The following is a 25,975-nucleotide window of genomic DNA, read 5'->3' on the forward strand; positions in this document are numbered from 1 at the left end:
ATGGCTAACTCAGAAGAGAAGGTAAAAGATAGAATACAATGTAAAGGCTACCCTATACATGGCTGGAGATGCAGAGGAAAGATTAGTAAAAAGGGGCAGAAATAATATTTAAAGAAAAAATGGCTGAGACTTTTGCCAAAACTGTTAAGAGATATAAATCTACAGATTCAATAATCACAAAATAACACAGGCAGGATATATGCAAAGTATATTACAGTAAAACTGCTGAAAACCAAAGACAATCAGAAAATCTTAAAAGCATCCAGAGGAAAAAAGGATACATTTCTTCTAAATAAGGAACCAAATGACTTAGCATGACTTCTCAAAGAAACAATGCAAGCCAAAAACATGAAACAAACTAGTCAATATGCAGAAAGAAGGCAGCTGCCAATATAGCACATTTTCAGACAAAAAAATAAAAATTTTACCAGGATATCTGAACTAAGGAAAATAGTAAAAGTTATTTTATTTTTAGGCAGAAGGAAAATAATCCGGGGCCAGAGATTTGGAAAGGAATAAAATGTAATAAAAAAGTAATTATTTGGATAAATCCCAGTAAAGAATACACATAAATATATAAGAATAAAATAAAAAATAAATTGTGTAATTATAATACTTCTGAAAGAGATAATATATGTATATATTTATAGGTATATAACATATACTACACTATCTATCTATGACATGGAATTCAAATACATAACAACTGCACAACCTGAGGAGTAAATGAAAGTGCTTACTAAGAGTGAAAGTTGAAATTAATGCTAGATTTTTAAGTTACAGATGTGGGCTGTCAACCATTAAAAGTTACAAATGAGTGCAAAAATACTAATCTGAAGGAGAAAAATGGGATGCTAAAACAATTACCCTGAAAGAATTCAAGACAACTAGAAGGTAGAAAGACAATAAACTTAAAACATAATTATATCAGGTGTTATTTGAATGGAACTGATGTGAATAATGTTCCAAAGTGGAATAATACTCAAAATAAAAGACAGAAATTATAAGGTTGGATTTTAAAGAGTATTAAAAACACTACATGCCATTTATAACAGGACATCAAAACATATGGATGTGTGTAGGTTGAAAGTAAAGAGATAGAAAAAGATATGCCATGCAAATACTAACTTAAAGAAAACCACAGGAGTTATATTAAGATCAGGCAAGATCAACTTTGAGGAGGAAACAAAAGCATTACTAGAGGTAAAAAGAGAAATTTCTTAATGATAAAAGATTCAATTCAAACTAACATAACATTTCTAAATCTGTACTGCAACTATTAATTATGCCTCAAATATATACAGTAAATACTGATAGACTGAGGAAATAACAGACAAATTCAGTCAGACTAGGATCTTCTCAGTAACTGGTAGAACAGCAGACAAGAAATAATAAGGATAGAGGAGAGTTGAACACATACTTCGTATTTTCTCACTATAGTCTCCATGTCTCAACCTCTCACATTTTTCATCTCTCTTTGAGGTACATTCAGGATAACTTCTTCAGATACATCATCCAGTTTATTCTCTATTCAGCTGTATCTCATCTGCTATTAAATTTACCATTGAGTTTTTCCTATAATATTTCAATTGTTACCATTTTTAATGTGGAAAAGTTCCATTTTCTTAATATTCAAATCTGTTTAGCAATCTGTACAGTTTGATCATCTTCCCTCTAGGATCTTGACTATTTCAATTCAAATTAAATCGTTGCTGTCCATGTGCACAACTGATGCATTGCTCTGGCAACATTAATAGGGAAGGTAGTAGATTTTTAAATAATGGACTATTATGATAGAATGTTTTGGCAGCATGATGTATATAGTACAGACTAGAAAAGGATGACACAGAAGGTGTGGGACTCCAAGAAGCTTACTGGTAACCATGGTCAAAAGGAAAGGAGAGAAAGGGAATGAGAAAGCTTCCTGCATAACTTCGTCAGTCAGTGATAGCTCATAGGAGGAGAGGGTAAGGAGCCCAGGAGGGCTAAAATGAATATGAACCCAAGAATATGGTCCCTTTATAGAAGCAGTCTAGTAAGGAGAAGTTGATATTAGGGAAGAAAATGAGATAACTTTTTGCCTTGTGTTCTTGAAGATAGCATAGGAATGTGCTCATGAGATCACAGGAATGTGCTCATGAGATGAGATCATAAGTGGACATTTTAAAGGGAATATGGAATTAAAAAACAAGGTCTAAACAAAAGACTTGCCTGGAAATCACATGCAATAGAAGTTGCTGGCACTGGACAAGCAGTTGAAGGCCTCAACGAGGCAAGAGTAGAGTTATAGGAGAAAGGGCTCAAGCTCAAAATTTCTATCAACTCTTATAATTTGGGGTAAACCAAAAAGAGGGACAAAAACAAATGAGAGAGAGAAAACACAGTCAGGAAGCGAGAAGAACTAAGGTAGTGTGGGCCACAGAATAAGAAAAAATATATTTATTATAAGGGGAATTTTAATTACAGATAAAACAAACATTTTCTTAAGTAAAATTTTATTATTCATTAAAATATAAAAATATAGTAAACCTCTAGATTGTTGCAGGTTATGTTGGGACTTTCATTTTTGGTTGATTTTTCTTTAATGGAAGTCTCAGAAGTAAAAGGGTCGATCATTTACTAACTGGAAATCTTGTCTCTTCATGGTGCATATGTATCACTCATGTATGTACAGGATTTGCTGCTTCTTACCATTCAGGGGCCTCAATCTCCGCTCTGGTACATGGATAAAACAACTATTCCCCCCATCATACACACAGGTGCACAAAAGAGCCATGCTCTCTGTTTCCAGGGCACTAGTACCAAGATACTGGTGGCCAGGGGCTCCATCCCACACTACAGAGCAGCTGCCTTCTTAACTATATTGTTTGCTTCCTCTGTCAGATGGCTATAGCTCAGTTTCTCCACAACAGCACTGTGACATTTTGGGTCAGACTATTCTTTGCTGGGGTGGGGGTAGGGTATCTCTCCTGTGCTTGTAGAACAACATTCCTGGCTATTACCCCCACTAGCTGCCAGTAGCACTGTCCCCCTCCCCAGCTGTGACAAACAAAAATGTCTCCAGACATTGTCAAATGTCCCCTCGGGGGCAGAATTAGCCTTGGTTGTTGCTCATAGCTGCTCATCAATCCTTCTCCTGGCCTCTTATCACTTCTGTCTTCTTTCTTGCTTGCACCCTGTTGCCCTCCTCACCCACCTTTTTTCATTTATGCCAGAAATATGTGTATCATATGTGCATGCCATAGGCTTCTGCAGGGCAAATACAACTGTTTGCAGAAATCTTGAGCTCCTTAGAGAGCATTTTAGGCCCTTGGAACAATACCAGACCTGGGTTCTTTCCTTGTTCATTTGTTCCTGTGTATGCAGGAATGGCTTTCCTCCCACCTACCCCTGGCTTTGAAGTATACGGAAACCTGACGTATTTTGGAATGATTTTGCTCAAATATAAAATTTTCCCTCCACATGTAGTAATTCTTCAAAAATACAATATAAAAAAATTCACAAATGAAACAAAATCACAATACTTCATGTGACAAAAGTAGGTCAGAGGGATCATTCAGTCCTATAATTTAACCCAACTCAACAACACTATTTCTTGGAGTACTATGAGTAAAAGGAGAAGAACAAAAATCTCTTCAATTTCATAAACACACACACACACATACACACTAACCTGGCGAAATACTTCATTCACAAAATTGATATAACCTCGAGTTGATAAGAGGATCCGCTGCACCATTTCATACACGGTTCGGTGCTCTTCTTCAATGCTACAAAGGCTAGAGTTGCTGAGTCTCCGGTCTGACAAGGTGCTGCTGTTAGAATGGTTTTTGTCCGGCTCTGCAGGCCCGCCACCCTCCAGCTCTGGTGCCCTCTCTTGCACTGCACCACCACCAACAGTCTGGAAGAAAGTCATTACCACTTCTGAGTCACCCTCTTTGGCACTCAAGAACACCTGGCAAAACTGAAGACTTGCTTTATTTTAAAGACTTGCTCTGGTTACCATAAATTTGACAATAAGCTAGAAACCAGCACTGCAAGAAGCACAAGGGATTCCAGGATTTGTACTCACCAACTTTCCAATTCACCGGCTGACCTCTCCCCAACTCAGTTATTTTAATAGGAAAACTACTAAATTATTACAGGGAGGAAGGCTGTGAAATTTTACCAGCCTAAAAAGTTGGACTTCTGACTTCCAGAACAGAAAGATAATAAATTTGTGCTTTTTCAATAAGTTTCAATAAATTTGTGGTAATTTGCTACAGAGGCAATAAGCAACTAATGTAACAGCTTACTGTGAGGTATATTAATAGTCTCTACAGTGAGTGGCCATTTCTATGTGCAGTCATCTGAAGGGTATGGTAGCACTGAGCACAACGGTTCTCTGCCCAGCATCCATTTTCACTCCCTGACAGAACCCCAGTGCTTGGCATGCCTCTTCTCATGAAGCCCACATGACTCACAGGAAGCTGACCCTATCCACAGTACCAAGTGATTGTTCTGTTTTGTCATGGAAGCAATCATGTCCTTCTCTCCTGTGGCATTCACACACCCAGCTTTAAGCTAATCAGTGCCTCGTTATGGTTCTGGGAGTGGGCAGGTAACCTAAGTTGTACAACTCAGACAAAAGGAAAGGGTTTTGTATTTTCAGTTGTCTCTGAACATGAACAAGGAGCACAGTGCCCCATCTTGTAATTATCAGAGAAGCTGAAGACACATTTGCTAGAGGGAAAAGGGGAGAGCATGAATGAACCATACTGTCAGCCAAACTCATCATACACTTCTTTTTTGTGAGATTAAACTATTTCTTTTCATGTTTTAGCCCTAGCTGGTATGGCTCAGTGGACTGAGGACTGAGCACTGGCCTGTGAAGCAAAGGTTTGCTGATTCGATTCCCAGTCAGGGCACATGCCTAGGTTGCAAGCCAGGTCCCCAGCAGGGGGTGCACGAGATGCAACCACACACTGATGTTTCTCTCCCTCTCTTCTCTCTAAAAAAACAAATAAATAAAATCTTAAATAAATAAAATTAAAAATTATATTAAAAAAATTCTTTTTACATTTTAATTCAGTTTGAGTTCTGGTGTCCTTCTTCTGTTAGAATGATAGAATTATCCTAATTTATTGAGGAGCTCAGACCCTCATGACACTAAAAAACATAATAAAGGTAATGACTCACAAGTGTGAAGAGTCAACTAAGGGTAAAAGTTATAACCTTGAAGCAGTGGTTAATTTGCTGTTCTTGCTACTTCTCATCATCCAAGTGAGAAACTTATTTTCAAAAGATACAGGTGATGGTTTTTCAAAATTTAGAAACCAGGTAGGAAAAATTTACATCCTTTAAGTGGACTGTTTTGAATTGACTGAAAAACCACACAGATGCAATGTAAAATTTATCAGTGTGACAGTTTCTTTTATGTAATTTAATATAAATTTCTGTCTAGCTGATTGGTAAATAAAAGTCTCTCATCATGGCTCAGAACAAACTACGTTTCCGTGACTGCTGGTGAAATCCAGGCCCAGTTTTATTTTCTCTTCAGTGAATTTCCCTTTATCTCCTTTATCCATTTTTCAATTGGGCTGTTTGTCTTCTTTATGCTATCTTTTTGACTCATAAATCTTTCTCCATTTTTTCAAATAAAGCTGAATCTCATTTCTTCCATGGCTTGTGAGCCTTATCTCTACCTAAGATGGTCTACCACTTGCCAAATTTATACATTCTCCTAGATTTTCCCCCAGATTTTTTACCATTTTGTTTTTATAAATCAATCTGATATTTGCTTATGCATGTGATATGAAGCAAGGAAGATTCTGAAACAGACAAAGCCAAGTTCTTTCAGCTTCAGAGTTTTAGGTTACATTGCCCATTCAATGCTAATGTCAGTCTCATTCCTTTGAAGGAACCTCTAGTTTCTGTCTAGAAGCTGTATAGCTTTTTCTTAATCCCCAAAATTCAAAAAAGCCTATTTAGATTTGTGTCTTTTTAGCTAATTCTTCCTGGGACTTGAAAACCCCTTAGTCTAAAGCATGACTTCTTTTCAGCTCAAGTAAACTTTTCTTTATACTAGTTATTACTTCTCATTCTTTTCTCTTCTGCCCTCACAATATTTACATGTTAGGTATGAATCTGCCCTTAAGCCTTATTTATTTCTAATTTCTGTCTCTTTGAATATTTTGCACAGTGTTATAGGATATTTCTTCAGAAAACTAATTTTGTTCTCAGCAGTAATCATTACCATCTTTGGTTTTACCTACCAAGTTTTTATATTAAAAAGTTTAAGGTTTTCTAAAACATTCAGCAAGTCTTTTATTGTTCATACTGATATTGTGTGTCCCTCAGGCTTCTTTGAAAATGAGTTTCTCCAGTTCTTCAGTCAGTCCAATAGGGCTACATGCTCTGGACCTCAGTCTGGTGTTCCTTCATCAAGGTGCCAATTACCCCTCAGGCGTGTACACTTTCCCAAGTCAGGCCTAAGTCATACTGCTGGTCAAACCTGCACTATATGCACCACACTTCCTGTCCTTGTTCTTAGAAAGAACAACAACAAAAAACCCCTCACAAAACCATAACTCTTTTGTGAAGTGGCTGCTCTCTGACTTCCACAAGTGATCCTGCTCTACCCAGCATTAAGTCCCTAAGCAACTCAGTCTTCGGGTCAAGCCTCATTTGCATGTGACCAAGCAAGCAAGAATCAGAAGGACCCATACAAGATGTCTTCATTTGCATGTGACCAAGGCCAGCAAGAATCAGAAGGACCCATACAAGATGTCTTCAACTAACACCTCGAAGAGAGGCAGCCTTCTCTTCCAGGGACCCCAACATGGCTCAAAAATCACGCCGAAATCCTACGGTGCTGATCTATTCTTCCCCTGAGTTCCCAGAGAGCACCTAGCAGATCACAGATCTTCTCCACAGTCCATCTGCACAATTCCTAAGGGCCTTCCAGATACTGGGGACAAAGAAAAAACAAGACAGGATCTGGTCTATTGCTCAGAAGTCACTGGTACCAGAGTAAAGAGGGAAAAATGAGAGGGAGCCAGCGGCGTGCACACAACAACCATCTTCTCAGAATGCCTCACCATCAAGATTGCCTCATGATGGCAATGCCGATAGAATACAAGGGCTTATAACTCACAGCTTCTTCTGAAACCTTGACATCTTAGAGTGCATCGAAGAAATTGGGGTCTCATAACCAACAACATCTAAGAACCAATAACTCTAATAATCAAATACTTTGTATGTGTCAATGTGTGATATTACAAACACATGAAGAGAAAAAGAGATGATGAATGACATACCTGCATGATTTTAGGCAATACATCAACTCCATTTTTAGCATTTTGTGCTGTAGTTAGATATTTTTTTTCCAAAAAGAAAGTTACAATCCACTTAATAAAAACAACACGTGCTGCCATGTATGGAATTTTTGTACTGTAAATGTTTTCATTGTCTCGAGCTGTAGCAATATACACTGGCTTTGGTCTTAAATGGGGGATATCTGGAAAAAAAAAGAACACATGATTATTTGGTGAATCTTGACATTATGTAACCCCTACAAATGTTTCAGTTTCTAAGTAAGTAGACATATAATTGGTTGTATGAATAACAACTAAGATTAAAGAACCTGAAATGATTTAAAATGTCATCTTTTCGAAGGTTTGTTTCTAATTCTGCCTAGCAATCTGATCTAATGGAGTTTGGATGGCTGTTATTACTTACAGCTGTGGTATACAACTATGGGAAAACTAATCTGATAACCCATGTACACAAATTTGAGAAATTACATGAGATTATACGAGTGAAAATCTTTTCACATACATTATAACTAATTAAACCTTATTTTATGATTAGAACACATATAAAACCATGCATAGACATTTCTTCATCATTTTAGTTATTTTAACATCAAACATAATAAAAAGCAACCGAACTTTAGTTTTATATCCTTTTCACTTTTGATGAATCCAGGGAAACAGAATCAGTATAACCTATTTCATAGCTGACAGAATTCAGAAAGTCATGTTTCATTTTTGAGGTATCAAACAGCACCATTTCCAAAGAATTTATAAGAGGTCTTTAAATTCCATAATCAATAAGAAAATAATGTGACACTGGATTTGAGATAACTACCTGCTATAGTCCACTTCTCTTATTAATTTTTGTACATGATGAGGTAACTGCATAAGGCATAAAAACAAATAACTTTTAATCTCAGAAAACATGTTTTCTACAGTAGATATAGACTACTAACAAAATCAGAAACAAAATGTGAAAAAAACACCCACATACATTGCTACCAAAATATATAACATCCCAGTACCCTTACAGTTGTTAGTACAGCTTTCAAAATGTACCAAGCTTCATCTGTTCTTCCCTTGCCTAAGTGTGTGTACGTGTGTTTGTACAAGTAAATACCCATAGACAACTGAATTAGTTGTCCACATTTCCCAGATGGATTAACGTCAGTGGTGATTTTTTCCCCTCGAAAAGTGTTCTTAATTATTCATTTTAACTAATTTCATCTGCTTTAAAATAACAGGCAAAGAAAGATTTGCCTTACCTTCATCACTCTAAGGGATGCTTCTGGCCTGTGAATCCTCATTTTTTAAAGAAGAAAAACTTTAGAATCTAAATGAGAAATTCCCTTATGTTTTCTTCCCCTCTGGGCTTACAGTCCCCAGGATTCCTAATTGTCCAAACATCTGCCCCTCCATAAGCAGCTGCAAGTAGTCCCTGCTGGATGAAAGATCCAGTGAAAAAGAAATGGCATACTATGGGCAGTTGTGCGGTCTGGGGTTGCCTGTCTATCCACTGAGTAAGGTCTGGGGTCACCACACGCCATCACCACTGAGAGAATACTTAAGGAAATGTAAGCTTTTTTTAACATTAAAAGATTTTAATTGTAATTACACCATAAAAATCACAATTAATTTCAAATTATTTCTGAACACAGGGGCCACAGCTCCCCTTTATTGTTGTAAGCTGAAATATATTTTAGTTTGTACAAACACTTAAAACAGTTAAAGTTATTTATTAGGAAATTTTAAATGTCTTACAATAGAGTTAGCATTAAGTATAAGAATAAAATTACTATTTTACTTGAAAATAATCAAAGGTCACTTTGAAAGAGACTGTACAGCTTCCCCAAGGAAATCCTCTGTAAATGACTCAACCAGTACTTACCAAGTACAGGTTTGTAGATGTTTGTTAACTTAGTAAATGACGGGAATAAATGAGGAAGATAATACTTTCGAAACAATGTGAAAAGAAATTTAAAACCAGTATCTTGATTCTCCTTATTCTTCCACTCCAAGCTTGCAGCCTTTGGGTAATATGTGGAAAAAAAATACATTATTTATATTTCAAATTAATGTATACTAAACTGAAAATGTTATTATTAAAATTCCTATTGTAATTTAAAAACCTGACAAATAATATTGATAATCCTATAATAAAAAATATCTTAAAACTCAAATGGTGACAAAAATGAATATTTTAAAACAGTGACTATGTTAAAAACAGCATTTTTACTGAGTATTAAAAAAAATCCCAGTGATGTGATTTCTTTTAAACTTGCTCTTCTACATTATGCCCCTATTTTTCCACATGTTCCTTGTAATGATTTAACACTCCTTATGCCCTTAATACATTTAGTTCGATATAATAAGGTACACTTTTTAAAAAAAACATTTTATTTATACATTTTTCAGAGAGAGGGGAAGAGAGGGAGAAAGAGAGGGAGAGAAACATTGATTTGTGAGAGAACTGGTTGCCTCTCCTACACCCCCAACCAGGGACCTGGCCTGCAACCCAGGCATGTACCCTGACCAGTAATTGAACTGGTGATCTTTTGGTTGGCATGATGATGCCTAACCCATTGAGCCATGCCAGTCAGGGCACAAGGTACTTTTTATTTTCAATTTATTTTTAACTTTTTTAATTGTTGTTCTATTACAGTTCTCCCAAAATTCCCATTTGTCTCCCTTGCCCCGCCAATGACCCCCCCCCACTCCCACAGTCAATCCCCACCCTGTTGTCCATGTCCATGGGTCATTTATACTTGTTTTTTAACTAGACCATTCCCCTTCTTTCCTCCTTTATCCCCCTCACTCCTCCCTGTTCATCTGTTCCTGTTTCTATGCCTCTAGTTCTATTCTGCTCATTTGTTTGTTTTGTTAATTAGGTTCCACCTATAGGTAAGATCATATGTTATTTGTATTTCACCACCTGGCTAATTTCACTTATCATAATGCTCTCCAGTTCCATCCATGCTGCCGAAAAAAGTAAGAGTTCCTTTTTTCTTTCTGCTTAGTAGGGTTCCATTGTGTAAATGTACCAGTTTTTTATTTATTTTTTATTATTATTTTAAATTTTTTTATTTTTTAAAAAATATTTCAAATACATTTGTCTCTACTTACCCGCCACCACTTTCCCTTGCCCCCACCCACCCCCACCTCCCCGCCTTAATCCTTCCCCACCATGGCTTCATCCATGTGTCCTTCACGCCTGTTCCTTGATCTGACCCCACCCCTTCCCCTCCCTGATACCCCCATCCCTCTCTCCCTCCCATCCCTGTAGGTTTTTTCTTCCAATGTTGCTGGTCATATTTTCCTTGTCCACTTGCTTTGCTGCCTAGGTTCCACTTATGGGTGAGATCATATGGTATTTGCCTGGCTTGTTACACTTAGCATAATGCTCTCCAGTTCCATCCATGCTATCGTGAAGGGTAGTTGCTCTTTCTTTCTGCTGTGTAGTATTCCATTGTGTAAATGTACCAGTTTTTTGATCCACTCATTTACTGATGGGCACGTAGGCTGTTTCTAGCACTTGGCTATTGTAAATAACACTGCTAGGAACATAGTGGGTGCATAGGTTCTTTTGAATTGGTGTTTCAGGATTCTTAGGGTATAATCCCAGCAGTGGAATTGCTGGGTCAAAAGGCAGTTCCATTGTTAGCTTTTTGAGGAAATTCCATAGTGGCTGCACCAGTCTGCATATCTATCAACAGTGTACTAGGGTTCCATTTTCTCCACAACCTCGTCAGCACTTGTTGTTTGTGGATTTGTTAATGATGGTCATTATGATTGGTATGAAGTGGTATCCCACTGTGGTTTTAATTTGCATTTCTCTGATGACTAGTGATGATGAGCATCCTTTCACATGTCTCTGGGTCCTCTGATTATGCTATTACAGTTGTCCCTTTTTTTTTTCCTCCCCTTTATTCCCCTCCATCCTGTACAACCCCCTCCCGCTGCCCCCAGTTCATGTCCATGGGTCATGCATATAAGTTCTTTGGCTTCTCCATTTCCTATACTCTTCTTAACCTCCCCCTGCCTATTTTATTCCTAATATTTATGTTGCTTATTCCCTGTACCTTTCCCCCATTCTTCCCCCTCCCCTTCCCCTCTGATCTCCATTTCTATGAGTCTGTTCCTGTTCTAGTTGTTTGCTTAGTTTGTTTTGTTTTTTAGGTTCAGTTGTTGATAATTTTAAGTTTGCTGTCATTTTACTGCTCATAGTTTTTGATCTTCTTTTTCTTAGGTAAGTTCCTTTAACATTTCATATAATAAGGGCTTGGCGATGATGAACTCCTTTAACTTGACCTTATCTGGGAAGCACTTTATCTGCCTTTCCATTCTGAATGAGAGCTTTGCTGGACAAAGTAATCTTGGATGTAGGTCCTTGTCTTTCATGACTTTGAATACTTCTTTCCAGCCCCTCCTTCCCTTCAAGGTTTCTTTTGAGAAATCAGTTGATGGTCTTACAGGAACTCCTTTATAGGTAACTGTCTCCTTTTCTCTTGCTGCTTTTAAGATTCTCTCCTTACCTTTAATCTTGGGTAATGTAATTTTGATGTGCCTTGGTGTGGGCTTCCTTGGGTCCAACTTCTCTGGGACTCTCTCAGCCTCCTGGATCTCCTGGAAGTCTATTTCCTTGGCCAGACTGGGGAAGGCCTTCATTATTTTTTCAAGTAAGTTTTCATTTTCTTGCTCTTCCCCTTCTCTTTCCGGCACCCATATGATTCAGATGTTGGAATGTTTAAAATTGTCCCATGTTGGGAAATGCCCTTTCTGGTTTCAGAAACTGTAACTCCGCTGACAGTCTGGAGGGCCCCAAAGCTGGAAATAATCCAGGAGACCTTGGAGAAACAGGCTCCTGAGGAGACATAACCTGTTCCCCCGGCAGGGGCATAGCTCCTGCCTCTGCTTTGCATGGATGATCAGTGATCCATGATGGGTAAGTTATCTCGAGCTGAGGTATACAACCTAAAGACAGATGCTGATCGAATACTGGCAGCAGACAAGAAATTGGGGGACATAGAGAAGGGCAAAAAGGCCCACACCCCTCGGCTCGGCTTGGACATGGCCAGAGTCCTCATTCTATCTGAAAGAAGTCTCCTTGTCTCTTGGCGGCTCCCCCCCACATCACCCCCCCCCGCCCTCCGCCTGGCTCAGGCTCGAAACAATACTGGAGACAGTCCTAAACCAGATCTGGCGGTTCCCAGGGAAATCAGGCCTAAAAGTAAATTCTTTAAAGTGTGCTGTTCTTCCCTCAGAAGCTCCAGCCAGCTCATGCTGGGAAGGAAATTTACATTATTCACAAACCCTAACCTTATACCCTTAGGCACTCTTATGTTTACTACGCTTTCATGTTTAGCCGTCTCTCTTGTTCACTAGTCTCCTCTCAGACCCATGTAAATCGGTGTGTTCCTGCCATCTGTTTTCTTTAAAACATCACCTATTCTCTGTGAACATTAAGATACGGATGTAATGAGATAATCTGTGCATTCCTGTTACCTAGCCTCACTGATAACCTTTTCAACAAAAGCCTTTGAACAAAGGGACTCGGGGCCTCCCCACTAAAGGGAAGTGCCCCTGTCCCCTCTTCCAGCAAACAGAGAAGTGTTTGCAACAACACGTGTTTATTCCCCCATCCATAACAACCCCGGGACGGGCTCTGCGGGATTCAGAGCCCTGCTCCCATATCAGCTGGCCCCAGATGGTAATCCTCAGATCTGGGAGCACCACACTCCTTGCGACACACTCAGTACTCCCGCGGCAGTTGATGCCCAGGCCTGGGATGAGCTGTGGGATGAGCTGTGACCCAAGTGGTGCTCCCTGCAGTGGTCCGCCCCATCTAGCCACTGTGCAACAGTCCAAGAGGTTCCTAAGCCTCTAGTCATTTTTCTGAATTCTTGTTTATTCATTCTGTTCTAGTTGAATGTTTATCTCTTTTTTCTGCTCCCAATCATTGATTTCAGTCCAATTTCCTTCCCTTTACTGTTGGTGCCCCGTATATTTTTCTTTATTTCACTTTGCGGAGCCTTCACTTTGTCCTCCATTTTGCGACCATGCTCAATCAATTCAGTGAGCACCCAGATTACCAGTGTTTTGAACTGCGCATCTGATAGGTTGGCTGTCTGTTCATCACTTACTTCTTTTTTTGGAGTTTAGATCTGTTGTTTCATTTGGGCCATATTTCTTTGACTCAGCGTGCCTGTTACATTGGAAAGGTTGGAGCCTTGGGTATTCACCAGGGTCGGGCAACCCAGGTCACTGAGTTGTGATCCTGTCTGTGGGAGAGGGGTCTAAGAGGGAACAATGCCGCTTGCTTGGTTCTCTGCTGGTTTTCAGTCACTTCCCCTCCTACGCACAAGCAAATTGGGCCCTTCTAGTGCTGATTCCAGGGTGGGTGGGTTTGTGTATGTTCTAGAACCCCGTGGGTCTCTCCAATGAACTCTTCTGTGAGGCTGGGAGTTTCTCCTCTGCCTCAACCCCCCCAGATTTTTACCAGAGGTTCTGAGGCTTTCTTTTCCCACACTGGAATCCTGGATTGTGTAGTCTGTCTCACTCCTCAGCTGTTCCTCACGGTTTATCCACACACAAATATGGGACTGCCCAGTCTGCCAGCCTCCGTGTCTGCCTTGCTGCGTGTCCTCTCTGCCCCAGCTGCCTGTCTCCTGCCCTCCTACCAGTCTGGATGAATGTTTCTTCTTTAATTCCTTGGGTGTGGGACTTCCATACAGTTTGATTTTCTGGCAGTTCTGGTCATTTTTTGTTTTTAAATTTCTTTTTGTCCTTTTGGTGGTGCAAGGAGGCAAAGTGTATCTACCTATACCTCTATCTTGGCCAAAAAGTCTCCCTTTGACCATTTTTAAATTGGATTGTTTATCTCCTGGTGTTACGTCATATCAGTTCTTTATACATTTTAGAGATCAAATCCTTGTCCGAAGTATTGTTGGCAAATATGTTTTCCCATATGGTTGGTTCCCTTTTCATTTTGACGATATCTTCTTTAGCTGTGCAGAAGCTCTTTTATTTGATGTAGTTCCATTTGTTTTTTCTTTCCTTTATTTCCCTTGCCCTACAGGATGTAGCAGCAAAAATACTGCTGCATGGGATATCTGAAATTGTACTGCCTCCGCTTTCCTCTAGGGCTTTTATGGTGTCACGGCTATGTTTAGGTCTTTTATCCATTTTGAGTTTACTGTGATGTATGGTATAAGCTGGTGGTCTACTTTCATTTTTTTCCATGTACCATTCCAGATCTCCCAGTACCATTTGTTGAAGAGGCTATTTTTACTCTATTTTATGTTTCTGTCCCCTTTGTCAAATATTAATTGACCATAGAGACATCGGTTTATTTCTGTGCTCTCTATTCTGTTCCATTGATCTAAGTGTCTGTTCTTATGCCAGTACCAGACTATTTTGATTACAGTGGCTTTATTGTACAGTTTGATATCAGGTATTGTGATCCCTCCTACTTTGTTATTCTTTCTCAAGACTGCTGAGGATATATGGAATCATTTTTGGTTCCATATAAATTTTTGACAAGGTATTTTAATAGGGATTGCATTAAATCTAAAAAACTCAGAAAAGGCCATTTATAATAAACACAATTATGGAGAAAAGCCCTTGCCAATATTTCATCCAATGTACCTACATGCAAAATCAGTATCAAAAGGTACAGCTATGTATTTTTCACAAATGCAGTCTCCTTATCAAAAGCAATCCCCAGGATAGGATAAGCCAGGCCTACTACCCCAGATATACCTGTCAGAAAAGTCTTAGTACTTGTTATAACACAGAGTGCCCTAGAGCAGTTTCCCAAATTCCTTCATGATGCAGCCCACTTATAAAATGGCAATAGCCCAGCACCTGATGTAAAGAAATAAGGGGTTTTGGCTGCCCCAGGGCAGAGGACGTCAGAGTCTGTAACCTGCCAGTTCTCTGGGATGAGCCAAGGCAGAAATTCCATTCTGAGGACTCACCCTAGTAGATAGAAAAGAGGGAATGAGAGGAGGACAACCCATACAATTCTGCACACAATTTAGAGACTCACAGTCCACCTAAAAACCTCCCCCATATTGATGGCACACTTGTTCTAATGGGATCCCGGGGAATTCATGACTTATCTGAGGTAACACAGCTCATTAATGATACATCTAGAATGAAAACCAAAGTATCCGAACACATCAAAGTTTGAGATACTCTATGCTGATCTGCCACTTCTGAACAGATAGAGTTCAAGATGTATGTAGAATGGACCAGCAGAACTAAAATGTAGAGCTTCCAGAAGATGATAGAATACCCCAGTTAGGCTCTCAGGATTTTGGAGCCGTGTGTTTCTGGTGCTGGCTAAAGGAAACAGGTGAGGAGAGCAGACAAGATAACCCAGGAGGACAGAGTATTCAGAAAAAGCAGCCAAAAACTGAATACTGAGGGACAGCAGAGGGAAACACAGCCCTCCAATGAAAACTGGAAAAAAGTAAAAGGGAGAAGAAAAGCCAGAAGAAAATACCATGGGAGGAATCTGATAAAGGAGGGACAGACTGTCAAATCATCTGAAAAATTGAGTACGGCACAAACTTAAGAGTGTCCTCCCTCTGGACTTGACCATAAGAATTCATCATGTTCTTGGACTTCTTAGCAGTGACAGGGCAGAGGCAGGTAACACGGGGTGTCAAGGAACATTAGAGGAGGAAGTGGACTTGGCAGAGATTATTATGTCAACAAACTTAGTTGTGAAATGGACAGAAATTGGACTATATCCATGAGGAACTCAAGAGATGAGAGAAGCGTTCGCTAAGAGAAAAGCACTCAGTAGCTTTTTTCAAACCATATCAATGCTCAGAAATACAGAACAAGAGACAAATCACCTATTGAAATCATAAATTAATTATTTTAGTTCTGTATTCAGTTAGTAAATATAAGAGAAAGAAATATGTGACATAAAGCAGGCTTGTGCTGATGGCACGATGAGATAATTAAATATGCTTTCATTCAAATCTTCCTGTCTGCTCTGCCCATTCCTGATGTATTATACTCATTCAGTTTCTGGGCCTGCCTCTTCCTCCATCCTGTCTTACTAGCATAGAGATCAGGGGTAGGGAAAGAGTAAAGAGGTAAAATAGTTTACTAGACTATGAAATAATGGGAAAAAATGTATATATATAAGCCTCTGCCCCCAGTTCCTGGTAAAGAGCCCTAAAACCCTTGTAACTTCCTAAGTGAGGAGCACTGGGAGCATCTTCTGTTCTTTTGAGGTGACTCTGGGTGGGCTCCTGGATGGCTCCTGGATGGGGGCTGGTCATCAGAAAGACCAAGGTATGATTAGAACTTGGAATTTGTAGCCCCTCACCACACCATTTCTTCAGAAATAAGAGAGGGACTGGAATTGGGTTAATGATAGATCATGCCTATAGGGAAAATAAACCTCCATAAAATCCAAACAGTAGGGGTTTCAGGGAGCTTCCAGGTGGGTGAATATTTCATGTATCAGACAGTGACACATCCCAACTCCATAGGGACAGAAGCCCTTGCACTCAGCCTTTCCCAAACCTTGCCCTATGTATCCCTTCACCTGGCCGTTCATCTGTAGCCTTTATCACATTCTTTAAACTGGTAAACATGAGTAAATGTTACCCTGAGTTCTGTGAGCTCATCTAATAAATTAATCAAATCTAAAGAGTGGGTCTTAAGAAGCTCTGATTTGTAGCTAAATTGGACAGAAGTTATGGGTAATCTGGGGGCCTAATATTTGTGATTGGTGTCTGAATAGGATGTAAACAGTCTTACAGGACTGAGACCTTAACATGTGGACTCTGATGCTATCTCCAGGCAGACAGTGTCAGAATTGAGTTAAATTGTAGGACACCCAGCTGGTGTCACAGAGAATTGCTTGTGTGAGGTAAAAACCCCATACATTTGATGACCAAAGTGTCATATGTGAAGTGTTCTATACAAATGTGGTAATAATATTAAAGTAAAGGAGATATATAGATGGAGAACTGAATTTTTCCCTTTAAATGTACACTTACATAAAATAGTGTGTATGCCTGGAATTTGCTGAAGTAACCTGGCCAGACTCTATGTTTAGTGAAATAGCACATAAAATCACCTCAAAAAAAAAGCAAAAATGCGAAATATGGGCAAACAGAAAGAAAAGAGATAATGTTTTCTCTTTCCTACTAAGAATAAGACCATTACTTAATTATCTACAATTTGCTCTTACCTGAATAACCATATATTTCAATAGTATTTGAAGAAAAAAGCATGTTTGGTCCTCAGCTATTTTTTCCCCTGATATGGCTGGCAGGAGTGGAGTGATTTCTTCTGGATATATCTTTGCTGCAGAGTGGAAAATAATGAATCTTTCACTACAGTTAAATTTTAAGCAGGATTGTTTAAAAAATGGCCTCTATTAAAATACATCTATCCATTTATTAGAACTGCTCACATGGACCAAGCCAAAGTGCATGAAGGCCTTAGAAGCATGATACAGAAGCCATGAAGCCATCTCTCCCACTGCACCATTATTTTCCCTTTCAAATTCTGCTTTGGTCAGCCTAACATCAAATACTTATCATCTGGCAATATAAGTGATAGAAAGTTTTAAATCAATGGCCCTAACAGGACAGAAATGGCTGCCATTAGTAGTCCCATGAGGCATCTACTGTCCTTCCATTAATGTGGCATGAAAATACACAGCTGACAAAAAAAGAAAAAACAATGTTGGTGAGCGGATGAATGTCCACTTGTGAAACAATAGTAATAAGGACAACAGACAGTAAGTAGTTTTGGATAGTGGATTTGAATTGCATTAGTGTCACAAAAACACTCCAGACATACCAAGTGTCTCTACTTCCTGCTATTTCCAACATCTGTCCCACTCCCTTCCATTACCGTTTCTACCACTTCAGTAAATTTCTCTTGTCATCATTTAACATAAAATAGGTTCAAGTCTTTCAATTCAAATGTTTGTAGGAATCTACTGTGATTATAAACAGAAAATAATTCCTCCTTAAAATTCATTTATGAAATCAAGATATCTATTCAAGAAAATAGCAAACAGAGGAATTCCTCAATGTAACTTCAAGAGTCATTTCAACGTGTAAGATCTGCTCACATCACTCACCATCAGCTACATTAGGGCTTGGATTGATGAGTGTCTCCAGAGTACAGGGCCCTCTGGAGGACATGATCGCTGGGAAACCAGGAACAAGGGAAGCAAAAATCAGCACCTGCTCTTCCGCACAGTTTGTCTGAAGTGCTTGAAGCCACAGAAGAAACAACCTGATTCCTTCGCATCTTATCTAAAAATAAATAAATAAAAGCAACAAAATTAAACATATGTACTTGCAGAAATGCATTGCAATATAGCATCAGTTCTGAGAAAGAAAAATCAGAAGTGAAAGGTATTGTTAAATTAAAGTACTGCACAAAGTTCTTTACTTAGTAACTAGTAAGTAAAGATGTTGCAATACAGCACAAAGCTTAAGAGCTGGGGTTCTGGAGCCAGAGTGCCTGGGGTCAAATGCAGTCTGTGGCACTTTCTAGCTTAGTTGTGACCTGTAGAGAACCACTTAACTTCTTTGTGCTTTAGTCTCTCCAACTGTAAAATAGGGATGATAACAGAATTTACCACAAAGTACTGGTATAGGATTAAATGAGTTAGAACCATGCCTAACTCACAGTAAGCACTATTTACTTCCTCTTAACTATATTTCATTCCAAAAGGCACAATTCCTGTATCTTCAACACTCAATTATCCATGAAAACAATGCAAAGATAATCTTCCTCCAAATTTACACTGTGCTTTGGACAGCATTTATGTCATGTCACTACAATATGCACAAGTACAATGTCCCTGTACATCAAAACACTTAGAGCTAACTAAGACCTTAAAGAACTGGCTCAATGGGATGAAACAGCTATCCAACTTCCCTGCCTTATATCCCTACTCTATTTTCTCAACACCTTTGCCGTGCTCTGAATGGTGGGCATCTACCTCTACAGATGTATAGAAAACATCTACAGAGGTAGATGTGTCCTTCTTCCTCTTCTACACTTACTTCCAACTTTATTCCATTCCAAGAATTCATAACCACAGGTACTTCCATTTCTATACTCCTAAATGGCTGAAAAGACAATGTCAATAAAAGAAGTAAAATAACAAAAGAGATGAAAAAAATGTCAGACACAGATGAAAGATTAGTGAGTTCCAAATGTAGGTAACTGAGGGACTGCCTGATCTCCTTTCAATTACACCAAGGTGTGGATTCCTTCATCAAGCCAAACAAGAAGCTCTGCAGAAAAGCCAAGAGAAGGAAAAGACTGCCCCACCACCCCCGAACCAAAAAAAATAAAATTAAAAAAAAAGGAAAAAGGAAAAAAAAGAAAGAAAAACTTGGCTAATTCACCAGAGAAGACTAGTGACAGTGCTGCTCCCATTAAGAATGAATTCCACAGCACACTTTCAAACACACTTGTGGACTTACTACTCTTCTCTACACAAACCTCCATGCCCACTCACACCTGTCCTCTCTCCAAGCAGGTAAAAGAAGTGGTGACATTGCTGAATGCATAATGTTATTCAGCATCAGGCCAAAATGACATGGCTCTATGTATACTTAACCAAATTATATTAAATTTAACAAAAGGAAAGTTTCTTTAAAATTCTATCGTAAGCTTTCAATTTTTTATGTTAACTGTATTTAAGATAACTAAACAGAAATAAGGCCAATAATAAACATGACATATGATCTGACAGTTTTAACTGCAAGACTATTAATTAAAGTAAGAGAGACAAAACATGGAATCTACTGTGAAGCTAGGATTAGCTCACTTCCGTTTTTTCAACATGTAAGAAATACTTAATTTACCATGTTTAATTGGCTAAGATGTTTTAAACTGGTATAAAACCAAAAATGTATTAGCTTATTAAAGGCACACATATAACCTAACAAGCTACAAGTGAATTACTTTCCATAAAACATACATTCCAGGCTGGCTTCTTTCATCAATGATTTTTGAGTGTCATCCCAGTATCAAATGGTATGTCATTATAAAAGGCATATTCAGTATATTTTTTTAAAGGGCTTTTTTTTTTTTTTAAAGATTTTACTTTTTTATTTTTTGACAGAGGGAAAGGGAGGAGAAAGAGAGGGAAACATCAATGTGTGGTTGCCTCTTGCGTGCCCCCTACTGGGGACCTGGTCTGCAACCCAGGCATGTGCCCTGACTGGGAATTGAACCGGCGACTCTTAGGTTCTCAGGCCAGCGTTCAATCCACTGAGCCACACCAGCCAGGGCAGCATATTGATTTTAAAATAAGCCAGTTTTAACTTAAATTACAAGATCTGCTGTAAATCAATAAATTTTCAAGAGGAAGTCTCTATTATTCTTTTCCCACACAATGGTGCTCAAAAATAACTCACAGACAACTACAATTTTAAGAACAAGATTACTGGGGTGAATAGAGGGACATTAGATCTCAAGCTTAGAGAGGAAGTAGTTCAACCCCTTCCCTTTCTGGTGATAAAACTGGGGCAGTTAGCATGTTGTCACTGATTCCCTTACTGTACACAGCAGAATCAAAAACAGAACTCAAAATTCTAAACTCCAAATCCCAAGCCAGTTTCTCTTAATAATATTTAAGATGTCTATTACAAGTTATGATGGAAGAACAAACCCCTTTAATTAAGAAATATAATTCTTAATTAAAAACTGAGTAAAGTGGTTATTAAAGTGACTTAATTTTGCTACTTTATGGAATAACTTAAGAGTAATTAAAAATGCCATTACATATTCATCTCAAATAAATACCTTAATAGAATTTCCAGTGTGCAGAAGCTTCTTTAAAGTTGAGCCTGGAAGTTTAAAACAATAAATCAGAAATGAAGCATATAAATTTAAGATCTATTTATAAAAGTTTTAGAAATAAAAAACATTCTCATAATGAAAGACATAATTTTTTTAAAGATTTTATTTTCTTTATTTTTAGAGAAGGGAAGGGAGAGAGAAAGAGGGAGAGAAACATCAATGTGTGGTTGCATGTTGCGTGACCCCTACTGGGGACCTGGCCTGCAACCCAGGCATGTGCCGTACACTGGTAATTGAACAGGCGACGCTTTGGTTTGCAGGCTGGAGCTCAATCCACTGAGCCACACCAGCCAGGGCTGATGAAAGACATAATTTTTTAAAAAAATAAAAGGAGACTGACTTTCAGGAGCAATACAATATCACAGGAGAGATGTTTTTAAGATAAAAGTGCTTTGAGTATCAACCTATTCAAAATTCTTTTAAAAGTGCCAAAATTATTGATATTAAGGAAACTGATGCTTACAGCAGATTATGTGCAAATATTTTTTATCATGTATAAAATGAATGATTTTTTAAAAATCTCTAAAGGTAAAAATGATACAAAACTACTGCTCACAAGACATTTTTACAAGAACATTTTACAAATATTCAGGACAGCATGTTTCTCTGCTTGCAATGGCAACTCCATTTATGGGTTTGGTCCATCAATAAATCCTCTAGCAGAGCTCTTTCGTCACTATCAAGGAGTGGAATCAAGATTTACTCAGAACTACATGTCAACTGCAAAAAGACTGGTGCTGCAGTGCCCTATAATTAGAAAAGTCTCTCTTTTGACAATAAAAACATTTCTTATTATTCTATAAATTTGTTCATGTTCTTAGTATGAAGATGGCTTGCCAACGCCGACTAAATATCGTATGTAGCCTCTGTATGGAATCTTAACCTCAAAAAAGGAAGTAATCCTTCAAAATAAAAAAAAAAATTATTGAAAGTCTTGTGCAAGGAAATCTTTTCGTCCACTCAAATTTTTTTTAGAAAAATTGGATATCAAATCACATTTACTCCACCGAGAAAAAAAGCCAGTGTCTCAACAATTGCTACAGGTTATATCTATGAGGACAGATATATGTATGTTAATTAAATGCATACACATTAGCAATACATTAGCCAGAACAAAATCACTGGCTAAGTGAAGGAACCTTTTGTAACTGTTATACTGTTTATAGCACCTAATACTGTGGCTCTCTGGAAACTCACAGTTGTTAAGACTAGGTAATAGCACTCAATCACTAATGGTTTGTGATTCAGATACATTAAAGTGACCTCCTTCCTCCACTTCTCCCATCACCAAACCATATGGAGTCCAGACCATATTTAGTCTAGAGCCAGCATTTATTGGCTGAGGTCCTTCACACTACGTTCAAGTACCTGTGCCCATGGGACTGTTTTTTCCCACAACTTCTCTCAACCTGGGGCTTTGTCCTTTGCCTCCACCTTTATCCATTCTTAGACAAAGTCAGGTCTGCCTCAGTTTATTATTTGTTCCAATATGCCTATGAGGACTCCTAGTGCTTGGCAGGGCCAACAGACATTCCACCTCCCAGGAGATTCTGGGTGAAGTCTGTACAGATTTCCCAGACATCTGGCAAATCTATCATCTTGCAACACATTCTCAGTAACTCTTCTGATCATAATGTGTGACCACTGGGGTTTGGCAGCCCTTCTCCTTGTTGGAATGGGTCCAACATTTTTATTTTTGACTTCTGACCTACCCACAATTGCCTATATCCACTCTTCTCTATTCAGGGAGTAGAAAAATGCATTTTAAAAGATCAAACTCAAAAATAAGTAAATAAATAAATAAATGTACGTCAGACTTTACGGAGACATACACAATGTCTGAATGTCTGACCCATATCTGTCAACAGTCCACAACATTCTGAAATTTGTCTGGTAATTTGTTAATCAGCAATAGAAATCTATTATATATATGATCTATTCCATCCTGTTGTACTAAGGAACTTTTGTACATGTGAGGCAGTACAGTTTAGCAGTTATAAGCCAGATTCAGGAGCAAGGCTGCTGGGGTTCAAATCTAGGTTCTGTACTTACTGTGTAACCTGGGTGAGTTACTTAATCTCACCACACTTCAGTTTTCTCTTCTATAAAATGGGATAATGACAGTACCTATCATGAAGAATTGTTAATGAGGTTTAAATTAGCTAATATATGTAAAATACTTAGAACAGTGTCTGGTATATGAAAAGCAAATTAAGGAACTCTTTTCAAATAAGAACAAATCTGTGCAGTGGAAGTACAAGAGCAGAAGGTTTCAACATGAGAATTCGTAGTATGTACCTGAGAGCCTTGCCTGGCCACTTGAGGTATATCTTAAGACCATAAATTCACAAAGAAATTTCTACTCTAACTTTACCATTATAGAATCCTTTTCATTTTAGTTCCAAAAAGTTTCTCTATCTTACCTGTTTGATTGTTAAACTCATCCAAACTATGATTGATCATACCCACCCCATCTCATCAACCCTACTGGTTGTCACTATATTGATTCATGTGAAAAAAAAGGAATAAATAAATAAGTAAAATTTAACCAGTTGAACTGATTCTCTGAACTTCGAACTCCCATTGACTAACATTTACTGTATTCTATAAAAATCCTTTAAATATGTCATTACTTTTGAAGAGGCAGTAAGAATACCAAGGCTGGGCCTAGGATAAGAAGAGTGAGGGTCCTGCACAAAATTTAAGGAGGCAACAAAAACTCAGTAATTAAAGTAAATATTGTAATGAAATAGTTTTAAAAATAAAAATTCATGAAAAAAATCCAAAATCTTAAGTAAGTACCAGTGTTGAGCTGAACTATACTGGAGCCTGGGATAAAAGGAAAAATATATACCACTATATACATTTTTTAATGTATTTTTAATGGCCAATTTTTTCCCAAACATTAAAATGTTGAAAAAATATTGAAAAATTTAAAAAACTCAATATTGAAAGTATTAAAAGTATTAAAACTCACATTATTTTAAATATTGGTAAAACAGAATATACTATAATTTTGTTTTCCTGGCTTAATGGAACCAAATTCATCAATATTTTCTAAATATACTTTCTTGCTTATCTCATTTTCAATTCCAAGAATTGCCAATCTTGACAATTTCTCCCAAGACAGAAGTGACAATTTTTTATTTCATTTTTTATTGTATTTTTCCCATTACCATTTATCTCCCTTATATCCCTCTTCACCCGCAATCACCACATTGTTGTCCACGTAAGAAGTGACAATCTTTTAAAGATATTTTGAAGGCCCCAAGTTCACAAAGATAGTTCAAATCTAAATTTAACATTATAAATTCCTTTCTTCATTTTAATTTTTAAAAAACTCCCTCTATATATCAGTAACCTATATATACCTAATCAATAATTAATGGCAGTATACCACCAGGGAAGAGGCAAAAAACACAGAGAAACACCCCCTTGGGTGCTGGTGTGTAAGGTTGCCCAAAAGCTGCCAGTGGAACAGGAACACAGACCTTCTGGCACTATAATGTCTATAACAAATACAAGAGAGCAGCAGTCCACTGGAAGAATTTGAAATTAACAAAAATTAACTCAGTATGAATCAAGGAACTAAATGTGAAACATGTAAGTATAAAACTTCGAAAAGAAAACACAGGAGATCTTTGTGATCTTGGGTTAAGCAAAGATTCCTTAGATAGGTCCCCAAAAGCACAATACATAAAAGAAAAATTGGTAAGCTGAACTTCATCAAAATTAAAAACTTCTATTATTTGAGGGGCATTACTGAGAGAATAAAAAGACAAGCCAGAAATGGGGAGAAAATAGTTTCAAGTCATATATTTGATAAAGCACTTAAATCCAGAATAAATAAAGAACTTTCAAAATTTAATATTAGGAAAACAACTCATTTTAAAAAACTGAGCAATATCTTGGCTGGTGTGGCTCAGTGGCTTGAGTGTCAACCTGCGAACTGAGGGGCTGCCAGTTCAATTCCCCAACAGGGCACATGCCTGGGGTAGTGGGCCGGGTCCCCAGTGGGTACACGTGAGAGGCAACCACACATTGAAGTTTCTCTCCCTCTCTCTCTCTCTCCCCTTTTCCCTTTCTAAAGATAAATAAAATCTTATAAATAAATAAATAAATAACTGTGTGATACCATACCACTGAACATATACTTCACCACATATTGATGGCAAACAGCACATGAAAAGATGCTCAAGATCATTAGTCATTAGAAAAATGCAAGTTAAAACCACAAGATACCATTACCACTAAAATAAAAAGACTGATCACATCAAGTCTTGACGAGAACTTTCATCTTGCTGGTAGAAATGTCAACCTTGCTCTTTGGAAAATAGTCTAGTAGTTAAACATACACCTTTATATGATTTAGCCATTCCATTCTCAAGATAGGAAAGCACATGCCCACATGAAGACTTGTACACAAACAAGAAAGCTTTATTTGAGGCCAAGTACTAGAAACAACCCAAATGCTTATCAACAAGTGAACAGATAAACTATGGTATAGCCATACAGTGGAATGCTATACTACTCAGAACTAAGAAGCAATGAACTATTATATATGTGCCAACACAAATGAATCACAAAGTAAGTAAACTGAGTGAAAGAAGCCAAACAAAAAAGAGGACACACTGCATGATTCTACTAAGACTGTAGAAAAATCAAACTAATCTACATTGACAAAAAGCAGATCAATGGTTGCCTGGGACTGGGGAGTAACATGGGGAAGGATGGGAAAGAATCATGAGAAAACTTCTGGGAGTGATGACTATGTTCATTATCTTGATGGCAGTAATGGTTTCACAGGTATA

The 25,975-nt window shown here is 38.0% G+C and overlaps 1 protein-coding gene across 4 annotated transcripts in view; it reads right to left on the reverse strand.

Annotated features, from left to right (window-relative positions):
* RALGAPA2 (Ral GTPase activating protein catalytic subunit alpha 2) overlaps positions 1–25,975 on the reverse strand; it is a 393,192-nt gene that overhangs the window by 259,534 nt on the left and 107,683 nt on the right. For all 4 annotated transcript variants that reach the window (XR_008529157.1, XR_008529156.1, XM_054574136.1 and 1 more), the window contains exons 5-10: positions 21,108–21,151; positions 18,418–18,595; positions 17,515–17,630; positions 9,184–9,322; positions 7,299–7,498; positions 3,674–3,901 (exon numbers count right to left, since the gene is read on the reverse strand). Coding sequence is in view for 2 of the 4 variants with exons in the window: in XM_054574136.1 (XP_054430111.1) it covers positions 3,674–3,901; positions 7,299–7,498; positions 9,184–9,322; positions 17,515–17,630; positions 18,418–18,595; positions 21,108–21,151 (905 nt within the window). In the remaining 2 variants the exon portion in view is untranslated. The remainder of the gene's footprint in view (positions 1–3,673; positions 3,902–7,298; positions 7,499–9,183; positions 9,323–17,514; positions 17,631–18,417; positions 18,596–21,107; positions 21,152–25,975) is intronic.

Source organism: Pteronotus mesoamericanus, unplaced genomic scaffold (genome assembly GCF_021234165.1).
Source record: "Pteronotus mesoamericanus isolate MK-2021 breed Mesoamerican mustached bat unplaced genomic scaffold, CSHL_Meso_final contig_25, whole genome shotgun sequence".
Classification (NCBI taxonomy): Eukaryota; Metazoa; Chordata; class Mammalia; order Chiroptera; family Mormoopidae; genus Pteronotus; species Pteronotus mesoamericanus.